The sequence below is a fragment of the Netta rufina genome, assembly GCF_964035555.1.
Source record: "Netta rufina genome assembly, chromosome: 22".
Classification (NCBI taxonomy): Eukaryota; Metazoa; Chordata; class Aves; order Anseriformes; family Anatidae; genus Netta; species Netta rufina.
This window is the reverse complement of record NC_140146.1, coordinates 6,581,417-6,598,978: the sequence shown is the minus strand read 5'-3', so window position 1 is coordinate 6,598,978 and position 17,562 is coordinate 6,581,417. Positions and strand designations below refer to the sequence as shown.

General features: G+C 60.1%; 1 protein-coding gene across 1 annotated transcript in view; it reads left to right on the top strand.

Annotated features, from left to right (window-relative positions):
* The window catches only part of SAMD11 (sterile alpha motif domain containing 11), a gene marked incomplete at its 5' end in the record, with an annotated part of 102,037 nt that overhangs the window by 77,929 nt on the left and 6,546 nt on the right, over positions 1–17,562 (top strand). Inside the window, 5 exons of the mRNA XM_084300443.1 lie at positions 2,401–2,565; positions 6,759–6,909; positions 13,191–13,306; positions 13,468–13,546; positions 13,785–14,491. Of these exons, the coding sequence (XP_084156569.1) occupies positions 2,401–2,565; positions 6,759–6,909; positions 13,191–13,306; positions 13,468–13,546; positions 13,785–14,491 (1,218 nt within the window). The remainder of the gene's footprint in view (positions 1–2,400; positions 2,566–6,758; positions 6,910–13,190; positions 13,307–13,467; positions 13,547–13,784; positions 14,492–17,562) is intronic.

The window sequence follows — 17,562 nt, the reverse complement described above, 5'->3', positions numbered from 1 at the left end:
TGGGGGCGCACAGGGCTCGGCGCCCCTTTCCTCATGGCCCTGATGCAGCCCTGGCAGTGCCGCCCCATTTCCCAGCCAGCTTTTTGGAGAGAAGCGACCCCACACCTCCAGCACATCTTGGGGACGAGGCCAGGAGAACAGGGGCAGGCGAGGCAATCACCGCCTCTCCCTCCCCGAGCGAAAAACCACCTGTGGGGCTGGCAGCCCTTCCAGCCGGGCAGCAGCAGCAGCAGCCCTCCCTTCCCCCTCGGCGATGCTCGATGCTCGCCGCCGCCGCCGTGCGCACGCCGGAGATCAAAAGCCAGCCCTATCTCGGTGGAAACGGGGCCGCGGCTGTCAAACAGAGCAGAACGTTCTGGCGTCTCGTATGGAAATGCGAGCGGATCAGAGGCTCGGCGCGAGGGCTGCGCTGGCAGGTCACGGAGGAAGCTTTCTCCCCGGGAGACAATTCCCCAAGCGAAGCCCCGGCTCCCGAGGCAACGGCGGCGTGGCCGGAGATGCGCGACGCGCGGTGAAACAGAGCGCTGGCAGGAAAGCAGGGGGGGAAATGGGGAGGAAGGTTTCGGTTCCCCTTCGGACTGCTGTGAAATAAATCTGCCGGGAGCCTCCTCGGCCTTTGGGAGGGTTTCAAACCAGGCTGGACCAAGCGCTGGAAAATCCAGCGGGAGGAATGTTGCGCTCACCCCCCGGGGCGGGCTGGTGGCCTCGCGCGCTGCTCTTTCCGCCGCTCTCTTTCCTTTGCTGTTGGAGGTGATTCAAGACAAAACCCAACCTTACTGCATCCTTGGGTAAGGAAGTGGATGGGAGCTGGGTCACAGCTGCGCAGTTCAGATCCAGCTCTGACAATTTGTTCCTTTATTTTTTATTTTTTTTTTCGGTGGAGCTTGCCCGGTTGTCGTGGCACAGGAGGGGCAGGCTGGGTGCTCCGGCCCACCTCTGGGGCTGTGACGAGGTGGTGCAGCACCTCCATGTCCCCCATGCCAGCCCACATCATCCAAAAGCTGTTTTTTGTGGGGGGCTGGCAGTGGGGAGAGGGGGTCCCCATGGCTGGAGATGCTCAGGAGGCCCCGTGTGTGCCCTCCTGGTGGCCGTGCCAGAGTCTGCTCCACACCTGGCAGCTGGAGGAGATTTGGCGAGATCAGTCCCTCCCGCATTCCCCCCCTCGGTAATGACAAAAGCAGACAGCAAAGCTTCAGCAGGGCTGGAATTATCGCTGGCTGAGTCATGTGAAATCTTGGAGTTTTCAGCGTGGAAAGCCAGCCTTTCCCCGGGCTCCTCCTCACCGCCCCCCCTCGCACCTGAAATCTGCTCTGGGGCTGATCCGATGGAGTTTATGGTAATTAAGTGCTATTAACTCCCCTCCTCCTTCCTTTTTTTTTTTTTTTTTTTTTTCTCTAATGACACAGCTGTGTTAAAAAAAAAAAAGCAGTGATTTCCCTAAAGCAGGTCTGCAGCACACAGCTTTGCTCCTTAGACCTTTGGTTAAGAGCATCAGAAGGGAGCAGGGAGAATTTGGTGCCCCTGTGCGTCCCCGGGGAGGTGTCAGAGGAGATGGGGATGGAAATTGGGTCCCTGTCCCCATCCCCATGCTCCTTCCACGGGTGTCCTGCAGGTTTGGGTACCTGCAGGTGTGGCTGTCTCTTCTTTTGGGGCAGGATTTTGTGTGTGGGATGGGGTGGGGATGAACTCCTGGTGCCTGCTGGCTCGAAGCGGGTCCCGGACCCGTGCTTTGCGCAGGGAGCCTGCGGTCCCCGAGGTGCAGGCTGGAGATTTCTCTTTTCGAGCAGTGCTTTGGGAGCTGGGGGCAGCTTGATTTTCTTTATTATTTATTTTTACGTATATATGCAGGCAGTAGGGTGGTCTCATCGTGCACCCAGCACAGCGGGAGCCCTGCCCGCATCCCCGTGAGTAATGAAAAGGTTTTGCCACTGGGGAAGATCCCAGATAAAACAGCCCGAGAGCAGCCAAGGCAGAGAAGGGTAATTACTGGGAGTTGTGCTTACAGTAAACACAAAGCCCGTGGGGTTTCAGCTCCCCGGCAGTCGGGCTGGGATCCCTGCTGCCCAGGGAGCAGGCAGGGCCCTCCTCAAAGCTCGCAGGCATTTCGGGAAGGGGGAGAGGTGGGCGTGCTGGGCCATTTGTAGGCTTTTCTGGGTGTGAGGCTGAGCAAGCCGTAGGGACTGCACGTGGTGCTACGTCTCGGGGCACGAGGACAGCTTGCTGCATCAGTTCTGTGTGTGCTAGTCATGGAAATTGTCCTAACACCCTCCCCACCCACCCCACTCTTTCCTTTGCCCCATCCCTGTACTCAATGTGATTTTTCCGCCGTGTTTCACTATGGAAAAAGACCAAAAAAAAAAAATAAAATAAAATAAAGCCCCAAATCTCTCTGCTCTTCAGAAAACTCCCACACGCCTCTGCTGGAGGACGCGGTGACTCAGATGACCCCGGAGGAGCACTACAGGCGCATGATGTCGGCGCTGAACGAGCACGGCACGTTCGAGGAGCAGCAGCAGCAGCGTCTCTACCAGCTGGCCAACAGCATGGCAGTGCCCAGCCACGGAGGTACGGGCACGGGGGGGACACCAGGGCTTGGGTTTGCCAATGGTTACGGCTTGTCAGATGTTCTGGTGAGGATCCTTTGGACTCTTTTTTCCCTCATCTCCCTGGAGGTGGCTGCTCTCAGCTGTCTGGAAGTGCTAGCACCTTCTGGAGCAACCCATTGATGGTGCAGGTTTTAGCTAAGCGTTGATAACGCCGGGTTTGGAACGTCTGTGCACTAGCTGCTGCCCACAGACATGGCGTAAATTGGTGTTAATGACCTTTTGCCTTAACGAGAATTAGATATCCCATGATTTTACGGACAATTAACATATGCAGATGGAGCCGGGTCGCAGTGAAGGCAGCTCAGCAGGCAAACGCTGATGTCAGGGGGGACGGGTTCAGCCACGGTGTCATCTTCTGGAAATGATTGTGTTTGCATCACCGAGGATCAATCTGCTCCTTTGCTAGCCAAAACCAGAGCCACTGTGAAGTAAGAGGGTGCTGAAGGGACAGACCCTCCTCTACACCCACCTGGTGAGGGCTTCATCGGGGCATGGCTGTGAGGACCACATAGATTTCAGCTTCCAGCCCTAAGATGTTGTCCCCAGACCTTCCCAGGTCCTCTGAGGTTGAGCTGGGGACAGCTGAGAGACCCCCCAGCCCCTTTTTATTTGCTGCCTGCTGCGTGTGCTGCTTGTTGTGCTGCTGTACGATGCCTGCCTGGCTGCTGGCTCGAGGCTGGAGCAGTAGAGGAGCGTTTCTGCACCAATATTTGTGCTGAAGAGAAGATGCTGCTGCTCTGCTCTTCAAAACAAGCTGGTGCTTGTAGATACAGGAGGGAAAATCCAAAGCCTGGCTCCAAACACGTTAACGGGTACCGCTGCGTGCCGCTGCCCTGCCCTGGGCAGGTGCCAGCACCCAAAGGGCACTGCGGGAAGGGAAGGAAAGGAAGGATCTCTGGAGACTTTTGCCTTCAGCTGGGGAAGAAGCTGCCTAGCTGCAGCGGGGCTGCGGGATGCCGTGCTGTGCCTAAAGGGGGCACCAGGCAGTTGCAGCTTCCAGCCGGGGAAGCGCTCGGCAGAGCGCAGGAGCGCAACCTCCCCGCACCGCTGCAGGGGTGCCTCGGCTGCCTCCTTGGCCCAGGGGGAGGCCATGCGGTGTCCCGGCGGGGTGACCCAGCTCTCTGCATCCCTCAACGCTTGGGAGATGGAGGAGATGCTTCTGCTGCAGCACGGGGAGCAGAGCTGAGCGCTGGTGCTGTGCCAGGACGCAGGGTGCGGGGGCTGGCAGGCGCTGCCGGGGGGTCCGGGGGAGCGCGAGCAGCATCCGTGAAGCATCCAGCAGGAGCTGGAGGAGAATCTCCAGTCTGGAGTGCAAATCCCCAGGGCTCCTTGTTAGGTTAATGAAGAGGCTGTCTTCTTTTCCACTCTGTTTGATTTGATTGGCTTCTCTGGGGGCAGGAAGGCGATTCCTTTCGCCGCGGAGTAAGAATTTGCTCATCAGCAGAGGCACAGCACAAGGCTGTGCGCAGACGAACAGTGAACACAGCACACGCCTCGGTGCTCGGCTGTCCCAGGGGTTTCCAAGAGGTGCAGGGCTCCTGCAAACACCATAGTTTGGGGGCAGCACCATGCCCTGTAGGGCTGGAGTTGTTGTCCTGTGAACCCAAGTGTGCAAAAGCACCAGAGGCTGCGCACAAAGGGACAGCACCTCCAGACACCCAGGTCTCCCTAGACCATGCTGGACACGTGCTCTGTAATTCTCAGCACCAAACGGGGTGCACACACACCTGTATTTAACAGGAGAGCCCCCGTGCCCTGGGCACCCGCTGGTGCTGGACACGCAGACCACACGCAGCTGCTGCCACCCCCTTCTCCCCCCATGCCACTAGTGCAGTAGCTCATTTCCATGAAAAGCCTGACGTTTTATTTATTATTTTTTTACTATTAAATCATCTCCGCAGCCTTTGCGGGACGAGGGGGCACCCTGAGGTTTTGGGGTGGGCATTGGAGAAGAGGAGCCGGCACCGAGGGGCTCTCCGGTCCCGCCGCCGAGACAAAACTTGGTGAATTTTGGATGGGCTCCGCGCCGCGGGGCCCTGGTCGGGCCATAAATTATTCGTGCCACTACAAAGCGCAGTTTATCTGCGGGCTCGCACGGAGGCACCAATAACATTAATAATTTAAAAAATGTTAATAATTTAAAAATCTTTTTTTTTTTTTTTTTTAATTGCCTTTCTCCTCCTCCCCCTCTCCTCCTCCTCCTCCTCCTCCGCCCCCCTGCTCCCAGCGGCATTCATCCGGCATTCTGCATTCAGGCTGCCTCCGTGCCTGGCTCCTCCATCCGCCGGCGTCCCCCTGTCAATCAATCTGATTTCCCAACTGTCAGAGTGCAGGATTGTAAATAACAGACCCTCGGGGGGGGCCGGGCGAGGGGCAGGGGCACGGGGAGAGGGGGGAGAAGGAATGGGGAGAGCAAGAGGAGACGGGAGGGCGGGTGTGCGGGGGGTTGCTGCGGTCATTCGGGATCAATGTGGCTCCTGGAGCTGGCCGCGCGCCAGCCTTCTAAATTACAGGCACTGTGGCAATCAGGAGCGACCTGGGCTTTGCAGATAATTAATTTATAAACATTGGAGGTGCGCCGTCCCCAGCTCGGAGAATTCTCTCAGCTTTATTTTTTTTTTATGCCCTCCGTTGGGGTTTTGGTGCCCCGCTCTTCCTTAGGCTGGAAATTTGTAGGGTGTTGGAGCGTTTGTCCCCTCGTTTGGTGGGGCTGTGTGTGTGTGAATGTGGCTAAAACCCAGCCAGGTTCCCATGTGCTGCTTGTTCCCAGCCCAGCTTGCACAGGCTTTGAGCCCTGACCACGGCAAAAATACTCAGTGGGGCTCGGGCACGGGATGCGTGGATGCTGCAACCCCCAGAACCCAAAAAAAAATCAGCGTGCTGGTGGAGAAAGGCAAGGAGAGGGAGCAGATAGCGTGGCCAGGTTGTGCAGCACGCTCTCATTAACTTTGCTTTATTAATTGCTTGTGGGAAGAGGGCTGATGCACACCGCTTGGCGGGGAGGGCTTGGAAATCGCAGGCAGCTCCTGAGCAGGGTGTGCTCGTTAAGATAAATCCTCCTCTCCTCCTCTCCCCAGCTGTGTTTTGGTTTCCTTTCGCAGCGTGGCACGCCTGAGTGTGCGAAGGAGGTTTCCTGTAAGCGTGCACCCGTGTGCGTGCGTTTCCTGCCTGTCATGTGAATGGCAGCAGAGGTTTTGTTGTGGGTTCGAAGCGAGCCGTGCGTAGGAACCAGGCACTGCTGGTGCTGAGCTGCCAGAGCAGCTGCAGAAAAAAAAACCCGGTCGGTGCAGCTGGGAGCCGTGCCCGCGTCCCTTCTTGCCCTTTTTGGAGGTTTGTCCACCTGTGGTGTGGTCCCCGAGGAGGAAAAGCAGAGTGGGAAGCTGTTGCCTGGGCATCTCCTGGTGCTCCCCAGCAGCCCTGTGGCTGTCACCATCGTGTGGCACTGGGCCACCGCCTGGGCGATGGGGACAGGCTCCTGGGGTGGGGGGGAGCTTGACCGAGGGCTGCGTTTTGCATTTTTTTCGGGCTGCTGAAGGCGCCGTGCCCCGGGCTGGAACGAGGGGGGGGCCCTCGCCGTGCCCCAGCAGCAAAACCACGCCGGGCGCGCCCCAACCTGCGCGAGCAAGGGGCACCCCCGGGATCTGGGGGCTCCGGGTTCTGCTGGAGCAGCCCCCGGAGTTTTTTTTTGGGGAGGGGATTTTGGGGGAAGCAGCCCCCCTCCCGGCCCGAGTCTGAACAGCTCCCGCTCCCTTGTGCCCCCCTCCCCGCCTGCCTCCTCCCCTCCCTCCGCCAGGAAGGCAATTAAGCAGCAATCCGCCCCCCTCCCTCCCTCCCTCCCCTCCCGGAGTTGCACAATTTCCTCCGCTGCCCAACTCCCTCGGCGGCGGAGGCGGCTCCGGCTCCGAGCCCCCGCTCTGCAGGGTGAGCACCCGGGGGGGGGGGCAGCGGCTGGGCTGGGGGGCTGCGGGGCTGGGGGCTGCGGGAGGGGAGATTGGGATGGATGGAGAGGGGAGGGGGGGACCCGCTGTCCCCAGCTGGGGAGCCGGCAGCAGCCGGGTTGTGGAGCTGGGGGTCCTTCGGGCAAAAGGAGGGTGGTTTGGTGGTGTTTTATTTTGTGGGGGGGGTCGCGGCTGATCTTTTCCCTCTCCCCAGATCTGCTCCGGGCTCGGCAAGAGGTGGCGGCGGCGGCGGCGGCGCGCAACCCCGGCGCGATGGAAGCGCACATCCCCTCGGGCAGCAACTCGTCCAGCCAGAGGAGGAAACAGGGGCTGCCCCAGCACAGGGACACCCATTTCCCCGAAAGGTACCTTCGGGGGGGGGGGACACGGCTCTGCCAGGCCGCTGGGGAGGGCTGGCCGCGGTTCCCCCCCGCCCCGGGGCGGGGTTAGCAGCGGGCACGGCTTGGGAAAGGGGCTGCGCTTTTTGGGGAAGGGCTTGGGGGGGGCTCCAAGCAGCCCCCTGGGGACCCCAAGGGGAAGCGCAGCCCTGGAGGAGGGGGCACGGAGGATGCCCCGCTGTCACCTCTTGTAGGTGTGGGGGTTTTGGGGTTTGGGGGTGGGACACGGAGGGGGGTGATGGGGGCTTTGCTCACTCCCTGCCTGCTGGGAGCCGTCCCAGCCCTGCCTCGGGTCCCTTTCCAGCCTGTCCTTAGGCACAGAGCAAGTGAAGGTGTTAAAGCTGGGGTTTTAGAGCTCCCCCAGATAGGGAGAGAGGAGGAATGCACCAGGGTGGAATAAAAAGAGAAGAAATTTTCCTTTTTTTTTTTTTTAGAGGAAGAAGGAGGCGAGGCTTCCTTTTTCCACTGACAGGAGTGCTGGAAAGCTGATTTCCCTCCCTCCCAAGAAATTCTAGCTCATTTATCTTGCTCTGTGCCACAAGCCATTCCCTCCACAATCAGGAACTTCAGAGGGAAATTAAATTAAAGCTGCGTGAGCTCCTGACAAGGATCGCAGAGGTGGGGATGCAAAGACTTTGGGTATCACGGGACAAGCAGTGGAAAGCTCCAGCATCTAGCCTCGTCTGGCTTTCATCTCGGGGTGGGAGCAGCTGGATATATGGATTCTGTAGCGTGCATATTAACCCTCTGGGTTTAGAGTCCCTCCGTTCGTTACAGCCTCGGGGATCCCGTCTGTTTTTCCCTCTCTCTGAGCGAGGAGGCTGGGCGCAGACCTTCCTCCTGCGGGGTGCACTTTGGCTAACCCGCCCCGCGAAACCCCAAGCCAGGCCACGTGGATCGTAGGCAGACCTGCGAGGAATGCAGGGATAGAGGAGCTTCAGTGCAGCCAGGCAGAGGGGGGGGGGGGGAAATTGGAAATTTTCTCCAGCTCTGTGTGGCCTGGAGAAGAGCCAGGCCAGCCGGAGGGCTGGCTGCAAGAGCCCCCGCGGAAGGGTGGAGGCGGCGCGCGGGGAGGCGCTGCAAGCAGGGGGGGCAAAACTGCACAGGAGGGAGATCCCTATCGCGCCCAGAGGTGCTCTGCTGCCAGGCAGGTGCTGTGATGGAGCTGGGCAGGGCCAGGAAACGTTAAAGCGGTTGGGAAGAGGGCAGGGAGGCAGCCAGCAGGCTCAGCAGGGGCTGGAGCTGGGAGCTGTGCGCCTCCCCGCACTGCTTCTGTTGGTGATCCCGTTCTCCAAGTAGCCCTGCAAGGTTGGCACGTGTCAGACAGAGATCCCGGTGAGGTGAGGAGGGGAGGAGAGCATGCAAGGTCCCATCCCGGCGTGGATATTGAGAGCAGAACCTGCAGGCCCTCGGGTTCAGCTTGCAGGGTCACCCCGTGCCTCAGTTTCCCTTCCTGTGCTGTGACGGGGCTCTGGTTTTAGGGATTTTCCTGGGGTTTTAGGGATGCTAGGAGAAGCCACGGCCACGCGTTACAAAGCAGAAAAGCACCGTGTGGGTTAAATCCTGCCTTCCCTTCTCCCTGGTGCTGTTAGCCTTGGGTTTTGCTCTTGGCTGCTATGGTCCCTGTCAACCAGGTCAATCACAGCAGCCTTTCTGCACCTTATCGTGCGGGTGTGGACGCTGTAAAGGGTTCAGGTAGGCACTGACAGAGGCGGCGGCGATGGAGGAAGCGGGCTCACGTGCGTGGGCAAACCGTAGGTAGATTTATGACATCTCCTTTCCCCGGAGCAGAAGCAATAATGCATGATGCGGGGGGCTGCGAGCTGCTTGGCGCGGCGTTAAAATTCCATTCCGGCTTCCCATCGGGAGATCTGCGGGGATCAGGTCAGCTCTCCAGCGTGACAGCAGCGTGGGCAGGAATAATTAGCCACTCCAGGCGTTACGAGGAGGGAAAAACCCACGCAGGTGACCCAGTTGTGCTGAGCCAGGGCAGTGCTGCTGCTCTCGCAGAGGCAGGGACGGAGGGAGCTCTGCCAGCAGGAGCTGCCCACTCGGTGCCCCGCTTCCCAGGTGTGAGGAGGGTGGGAGGCGAGGAGTCAGAGCCAGGGAACATCTGGGAAGGGAGGCGTGTGCCCGACTTTTTGGGTAGGCGTAACGAAGCAGAAGGTAGGGAGATGGGTGCTGGCTGTGCCAGGGTGTGCTCCAAAAAACACTAAAATGGACATTTTTTGGGGCTGGGTCCAAGGTCCTTTGAGCAGGGCAGTGTTCCCTTCACCTCTCCAGCTTCCCCAGCTGTCGGGGGCAGTTTGTAAAAGCTGTGCCTCTCGCAGTGCCCGTGGCCAGACCTGGAGCCGGGCTGCTGCTTGAGAACCCATTTGGTTTCGGTTTCCTAAATCCTTCCCGAGATCGGCTCAGCCTCGGCTTACGGAGCGCCAAGCCCCGGTGGTTTGTTTGAAAGGGCTGTCGAGTTAGCTCGGAGTTATAAAAAGACTTGGAAGAGGAAAGGGTACAGCTCGAAGGTGTCGCTGTTACTGCTCCAGCCTGGAGAACTTCCCATCTCCAAGCTGCTCCTGCAGGAACGGCAGGTGGCTGCGCCCTGCACAGGCTGGGCTGCTGGGATCCTGCTACCTCCTGATTTTTTTTGGCACTGGGCTGGCTTTGCTGCCTTGTTTGGCCTGGCAGCTTCTTAGCCAGGGTGCTTGGCTCCGGGTGCGTGGTGCAGGACCTGCTCCTGGGCTGCGCTCTGAACCTGGAGCTGGGCAGACCCCGCTTCTCTGGGTGTTGGGAGATGCTGGAGCCTTTCCCTTTCCCCCCCTGTGCTCCTTGCTGCCCTCCTACCCTCACCTTGCCCTGCCCCGCATCCCCCTCTCTTCTCCAAAGCCTTCATCCACCTTCCTCCCACTTCTGCACCTCCTCACCTGGGCGAGGGGCAGCGCAGAAAGACCCCGGAGCTCGCCCTGCCCTAGGGAATTTGGCTTTGGCACCGCTTTGCGTTTTGAGCCACCAATTCCCCCCAGCCAGCCCCTCCACGCCCAGGACAGCAGAGGTACGTGTCCCTTTCTGCCTGCAAAACCCGAGCACCATTTTTTTTGAGCAGCCTTTTCATTTCATTTAGTTCCCCTTCCTGGCACTGGCAGCGGCTGTGGATGGCGAGCCAGGAGCTGTGCCTGCCTATTACCTCAGGTTTGAAGTGTCTCTCCCTATCAAATGCAAAGCAGAAGCAAGCAGGGTTCTCATGCATCCTTTTTTTTTCTTTTTTTTTCCTCCTCCTTCTTCCATCCGTTCTAAATTTATTTCCATGCCTTGCCGCTTCCAATCTGCATTCCCTGACCCCCTCACGTCTCCAGCCGCTGCCTCTGCTCGGAGCCTGCTGGGGGGAGCTCGGGAGGCTGCGAGGGGGTTAAGGCGAGAGGCTTGGCTTTACCAGTATAATGTGCAACCCCGTAATGACTTTAAATATCGATTATTTGAAGGCCATTAGTGCTTATTGTTAAAGAAAAGTCAATACTTTTTAAGCCTCGCCAACCATTTGTCTCCTGTTAAAGGACATATCAAATTTAGCAGCATGCAGCGCAAATCCCCTAATACCCTGCTCCCGAGCCTCCAGCTGGCATAGTAGGGGAAAAAAAAGGGTCTGGGGAAGGACTGGGCAGCACCACGGAACTGCTCTCCTGGGGCAGGGACCAGGCTCATCATTCACCTCCTCGGGGGGCCGGGGCTGTAACTCAGCCCTTGCTCTGGGAGGAGGAAGAGGAGGAGGAAGGAAGCGAAGGGGGCTGGTGCCCGCGTGGGAAAGGATGCGAGGATTTGCATTGCGCTCTGCCTGAGAGCGCACGGCAGCCTCGGCTCGGGTCTCGGGGGGCTTTTTTCTCAGGGGTTGCCTTTTGCTCAGAGCTTGGCTGTCTCCAGGCGTGCTGGGAAGCAGTCGCCGGCCCCGTGGAGGAAGGAATTGGGCTCCCCAGCTCCTGCCCCCGTGCCAAGGGCCAGATTTGGGGGAGCAGAAGCATCATCCCCATCTGCTGGCCCTAACTAAGCTGGGTGGGAGGCAGGCAGTGCTCGTCCTCGTGGTACCGTGGTTGGAGAGCATCAGTGTGCCAGCAGGGAGCAGGGTCCCTCATCCCCTGGGGATTTCCTGCTTGTCCCATGTGTATTTGGGGTGCCCCACGTGGGGCAGGTGCCGATGCCTCCCCCTAAATTTCCCTCCCCATCGCTTGCCTGCCTGGCCCTGCCCTGAGCTGATCCCTGCTCTGCTGGGAGCCGGAGGCCACGAGCAGCCCCAAATTCCTTCGGGATCACGGCGAGCGCAGCGTTAAGGCATAAGAACAACCTCTGGTTAATGCAGCACTGCCACCAGAGGGAAAAAGATCCTTTTTTCCCAAGCCCAGCCCTGGTCTCCAGCTTCCTGGGTCTCCTCTTGGCTAAAACCCGGAGCCTCTCCTCGTTTTTTAGCCTCTCCCTGTAGAGCCTGGGGCCGCTCCCGGCACCAAATCGGGGGGACGCATCCCCCGCTTGCCCGGCCTCGGAACAGTTAAAAGCGACTTGATTTCCTAAATTGCTTCTTATAAAACGACCAGCACGTCTGCCAGCCTCGTCTCCCCATGATTACAGCTAATTACGATCGAGCGGACACCTCCTCGCCCCCGTCATGCCGCTTTAATTGTCCGTTATTCATCTGCAGGCTGTCCGGGGTGGCAAAGCACTTGGCAGCCCAGCGACCGAGGCCTCGGCTAATTGTGAGGCCTCGGGGATTAGGGCAGGTGATTACACACTTCATGGTGTAATTACATAAGCATCGCTTGGCTGCTGCCCCGGCTCGGAGCCGAAGGTCAGGCGCTGCGTTACCTGAGATTAATTGGAGCTGCCAGCGGAGTGCGAGGTGCTGGCGGAGCGGTTATACGATTAGCATTAACATTTCAGCAGCGACGGATCGATCCGTGGCTCTCCTCCAGACACAGCGAGCTGTGCAATTAGTTTAGAGGAGAGCTAGGGGAGGAAGGAGGAGGAAAGGAGAGACGGGGAGACAGCCGGAGGAGGAGGAGGAGGAATTCAGAGGGGGCTCGCAGCCCGCCCGCTGCTGCCCATCAGCCTCTTGCAGCATTTCGTGGGGATTTGGAGAGATGGCTGCACGGAAACAATCCTGGGAAGACTTAGGGAAAAGGCAGAGCATTTCCTTGCGGTGCTTGTTGGAAAGCCTGCAGGGAGCCCCTCTTACCCCAAATCCTTCCTGGCTGGCTTCTCACGAGCCCTGGGGGCAGCCCAGCCCCACCTTGGCACCTCCCAGCCCCACGGAGAGGGGGAGCTCTCCTTGCCGCGGCGTCTCCCGTGCCTCCCCGCTCCCTTCCTCTCGCCCTCCGGTCTCTCCCGCAGCAGCCTTTACGGGGAGATGTTGTAAAATGAAAATAAACGGCGCAGCACTTGGCTTTGCCTCTGGATGCCCTGGTGAAGGTAATAATGTTGTAAGTGGCCATCAAAAGGAATTAAGAGACATGCAGCCGGAAAGCAGAGATTTGCTTGCAGGCTCCCAGGGCAGATTTGACTAATGGAAGAGACCTTGGCTCCTATTCCCTTCCTGCATATTCTTTTCTTTTTTTCTTCTTATTTTTTTTCTGCAACAAGCAAGCAGGCTCTACCTGCCTTGCTCCTGGGCATTGTCCCCTTCCCCGCCCTCCAACCTGCCTCTTCCAGTCACTTTCCACCTTCCCCAGCTCCCCAAATGCTTCTTCCCACTGACCCCGTGGCACTTGGAGCTCACGTCCCCCTCCCCAGCTCCCCTTTCTCCGCCTCACATCCCACTTTTTTCTCCAGCACGGGGAATCACCCCTCGCCCCAGTGATTCCTGTGATCCCCCTGATCCCTTCAGATCTTCACAGCCCCAGCTCCTCAGATCTAGAAGGGCTTTTTGGTTGTAAGGGAGCTGAGACAGAAGCCCGAGCTTGAAGGGAAAGGCAAAGGCAGCATCCCCAGTGTTGCATCTCCCAGCTCTGGGTAGCCAAGGATGCTCTGAGCAGCCCAGCTCAGAGTAAATGAGGAGCAGGAGGGTGAGGGCAGGTAGGGCCGGTGGAGTTTGGGCTGATTTCTTCCCCGTCTGGTTCTGCTTTTCTGTATTTATTATTTTCTCCTCCTTTGCAAGTCTTACATCCAGGAAACGGGCATCTTTCTTATCTCGGCCCAGCCCCTGGTGGTGCCGAGAAGGGATGCTCTTCCTGAGCCAGCTTTTCAACCTGGATTTCTTTTTCTGGTCCCCGCAGGGAGATATCCCACCCGCCGCCGCTGCTCTCGCCCCAGAACGCGCCCCATATCGCCCTGGGGCCCCACTTGAGACCTCCTTTCCTCGGGGTGCCTTCGGCCCTGTGCCAGACACCAGGTGAGTGCAGGAGACGCCGTATTTCAGCACGGGGTTGGGAATGGGTTGGGTTGGGTTGTGGAAGCTCTCCTGCTCGGCCCTTCGGAGAGCTCCCCCTGAGCGAGCAGGGGGTCAATGCTGGGCTGAATAACCCCGCGTCGTTTTGCCCTCCCTGTCCCCAGGTTACGGGTTCCTGCAGCCGGCACAAGCAGAGATGTTTGCACGGCAGCAAGAGATGCTCCGAAAGCAAAACCTGGCGAGGTGAGGAGCGCGGGGGGCGAGCCCTGCCCTTCTTTTCCCTCCTAGCAGGCAGGGTGGTGCGGGATGTGGGGCTGGGGGAGCCGTACACGAGCAGCAGAGACACATCCAGCCGATCCCAATGGATCTGAGCGCGTGGGGACCGCTCTTGGAGAGCCCCCAGCTCAGCTTCAGCCGTGCTGCGGGTCAACAAGTTCCTTTTGGGATCTTCCAGTGACCTCCTCTGCCTCTCCCCGTGCAGGTTGGAGATGTCGGCTGAGATCATCCGCCAGAAGGAGCTGGAGAACCTCCACAGGCAGCGGCTGCTGGCCGGCGACCCTCTGAGCCTCCACCCCGGCTTGCCCCCGGACCACCCGGCCCTGCGCAACGTGCACGACATCCCCGAGGGCCACCCGCTGCGGGAGGAGCTGTCCCGGCGCAACGCCATGCTGGTGCTGCGGCACAACAACGCGCCCCTGCTCTCCCTCAACCCCGGCGTCCCCAGCAGCTCCACGCCGCCCAAGGAGCAGCCGCGGCGGGGCAGCAGGAAGGCGGCGCAGCACCGCGCCGAGCCGCAGGGGCCGAGCGAGGCCAAGGAGGCGGCGGAGCCCCGCGGGGCGCGGGACGGGGCCCCGGACTGTAACGACGAGGAGATGAAGGACTCGGAGAGCGACGCCGACGTGAGCGACGAGAAGCCCGAGAGCCTGAAGGCGGAGAGCAGCGGCTCGGCCGCCGAGCTGAAGGAGTGCAAGGAGGCGGGGAAGGGCTGCGAAGGGGCCAAGGAGCTGGGGGAAGGGGCCGCCGGCACCAATGCGCCCTGCAGCTCGTCCAGCGCCGAGTCCCCCAGCCACTTGCTCGGGCCGGGCATCAACAAAAGCGAGGTGAAATACCTGCCGCCAGCCTCCATCCCGCCGCCCCAGCCGCTGCCCTTTGGGTTCCCCTACACGATGAGCCCGTACTTCCACGCAGGTGGGTGCACCGAGTGGCTGTGGGGCTTGCTGAACGCGGGGCTCGTCCCCTTGCCGTCCTGCAGCGTGCTCGTGGTGGCCCTTCTGTACCTTTTATTGAGGTTAAAAGACCCCCATTTGCACCACAGCGGGTCAAGGGTGGTTACAAGCACCAGTAGGGACAGAGCAGGTCCCAAGCACATAAAAAAAAGGCGAGGGCGATGTGATGGGTTAAGGGACCTTGCAATTTCGGGGACCTTCTCCATAAACCATGGTTAGGAGAGATGTGAAATACAGGCAGCTTCAGGGAGAGGTGAGGCAGATGACTGGCGGCAAGGATCTGCCCTACAAAGGGACGGGTCAGAGGTTTTGTGCCTGGAAGGGAGGCCGGAAGGTCAGGGCAGGCTGTCGGGCTGCGCTCAGCTGGTTTGGAGCCAAAATTGTTCCTTTCCCTGCAGCAACTTGCCCATCGGGTGGGCCAGACCGGCAGGGAAACCGCGACCAGCTCTCCGCCATCCCCAGCTGAAAACCAAACCCCGCTTCGCCTAATAATAATTAGCAGAGCAATTAGCAGGAGGCAGGAGCAGGCGGAGGAGGGAGACCGGGGAGGGTGGCACGGCACGCGGGGCGCCGAGCCTGCCTCCTCTCCGTGCGGAGAGCCGCGGCGGCGGGGAGCGCGGCTGCCCGGCGCTCATTAGAGCTGCCTTCCAGCCAGGAAGGAGGAAGCGATTTTTCGATGACAGGCAGGTGGCCAGCCTGATAAATATTCCTGCTGCCGGGGGCTGCCGAGGCGTCCTCGCAGGAGCCCTTCTCTCCCGGCCATTAAGGGAAGAAACGCGCACGGCTCCGGCGCGCATCGGCCGCGCGAGGCTCCGCGGGGAGGCCGGGCTGTGCGCGGGCTCGCTGCCTTCCCCCAGCGAGGCCCGGGTTCCTGTAATAGCCCATTTATTATTATCACTTCGAATTTATATCACCGGCCTGTCTGGAGGCCTTGGCAGAGATGAGCGCTTCTGATTTTGCTCCTGATTTGTGGAGCCCGCCGCAGGTCTGGTCCTGAGGGCGGGTTTTGCTTTCGGTGGTGGCTGCGTGCAGGGGAACAGCACCGGGCTCAGGATCCCTCGTGCCAGGAAAAGCTCCTGGTTTGGGATCAGGGCACATCCCGTGCGGATGGGGGAGCCGGGAGGAGAGCTCAGCCGCTGAAATACCGAGGGCTGCATTGATCCCAGGGGCCTTGGGCTGCGCCAGGGTAATGTGCAGCAACCAAAACACAACCAAAAAAAAGGGTTTTTGGCCCTTGAGGAGAGGCTCTTGGAGGCAGCCAGGCAGAGCTGCACCAAGCTCCCCCCCTTGTGTGCCAAATAAATCCCCGAATACTTCGGAGGGCTGCTCTGCTCTTTTGGCCTGCCTGGTCCCGGCGTTGTGGCACGAGACAGGGAAGGTGGTGCTGGGCCCGGGAGGCTGAGCTGGCTGGAAATGCCGGCTCCTCAGGGCCTGCAGCAAGGGAGCTCCTGCTGCGGAGGCAGGGAGCCGCTCGACGTCCCCGCCGGGAGGAATATTGACGGCAGCCAGAGCCGGGTCGATTCCCGCAGCCGCCTTCTGGGGACCTGGCGGCTGCCGCCTGACCTCATCTCGCCGAGGTTTCAGCAGCCCTGCTCCCCTCCTCCTCCTCCTCCTCCTCCTCCTTCTCCTCCTCCTCCTCCTCCGGCGAGGTGAAGGATGGAGCGTGCAGGAGGCTAAAATCCTCGCATCGATCCGGAGGCTGGAGAGCAATTAACGGGAGGCTGCCGCTGGGAGGGGGCGCAGGGCTGGCTTTGGAGGGGGAGCGGTGCCGATGGAACAGCAGGAACACCCCCAAAAGGGGCTGCCCCCCCCACACAGCGGGCCTGCTTTGTGCACCGGTCCCCCACTGGCACCTGAAGCCACCTTGGGCTTCTCTCCCAAGGCAGCTGGACATCGGGAGGAGGGAGAAAAATTAGAAATGGATCGCGGCCGGGGGGCGGCGAGGGCTCGTACGTGTGGACACCTGCCCACGAGCCGGGGCTGATGAATCCTCCCCGGTGCCTCCGCGGCGGGCCCCATCTGGAGAGCTGCTCTGCAATCCATTAGCAGCCTCCCGGCCCCTCATTTATCACGGGGCGAGGCGGGGGGGCCCTGGCAGGGAATTGCTGCTGCCCCGGCGGCGCGGCGGGGCCGGGTGACATGTCATTATGGCACCAGCAGCCGCGTCCCCTCGCGCCGCTGGGCACCGATTTGTCCTCATTCCCCGAGCTGCCAGAGCAAGGAGAGGTCCCTGGGGGGGGGGGGGGGAGCAGGATGGGACCCCCCCAGCAGCAAGCTCCAGAGCCCCAGCTCGGGGTGCTGAGCACCTGGGGTGGGATCTGCCGCAGCCACGGGACTGGTTTCCCACTGGTTTCCCACTGGTTTCACTGGGAAGAGGGCGTCCTCCCGATGGGTTTTAGGTTCCGGAGGGCAGAGCCCGCAGCGTGGCTCTTCGCCTTCCCCCTCCCACAGATATTTCCACCTTCCTGGTATCACCGGGAAGGGAAGGTGAACTCTGAGAGAAATCCTGTGGCCACGTTGTGTTTCCTTGTGTGTGGGGACGTGGAAAACCTGCCTTATTCCCACCCAGCGGGGCTGTTTTACTCCGAGCATCTCGCCCCAGCGCTGCCCGTGCCCAGAACAGAGTGATCCCGTGAGTGTGGCTCCAGTTCCTCCCTTCCGAGCTGCAGCCGCCCTTCCAAAAAGCAGAAAGAGAATTGCCCTGCCCTGGGAAAGAGCAGCCCTCTCCTCTCCTCTCTTTTCCCTTCCACCTTGGGCCGTGGTGGTTTTGGCAGGCAGCCCCTGTTTGTGGCTCCCCGTTTTGTGGCTCTGCTGGGTGCGCTCCCCACCAGGACTTTTTGGGGGCCGTGTTCCTGGTGCTGCTCCAAAGCCTTGGGGACAAAACCTACAGAAAGGATCGTTTGGTCAGGATAAACCCCTGGGAGAAGTATTTTTGGGGGTATTTTATTGCTTCATGCCCTGAAGGGACGTGTTTTGGTGCAATTTGTTGCTCCGTGCCCTTTACAAGGGCCGTGTTACGTCCCTCATAAACTT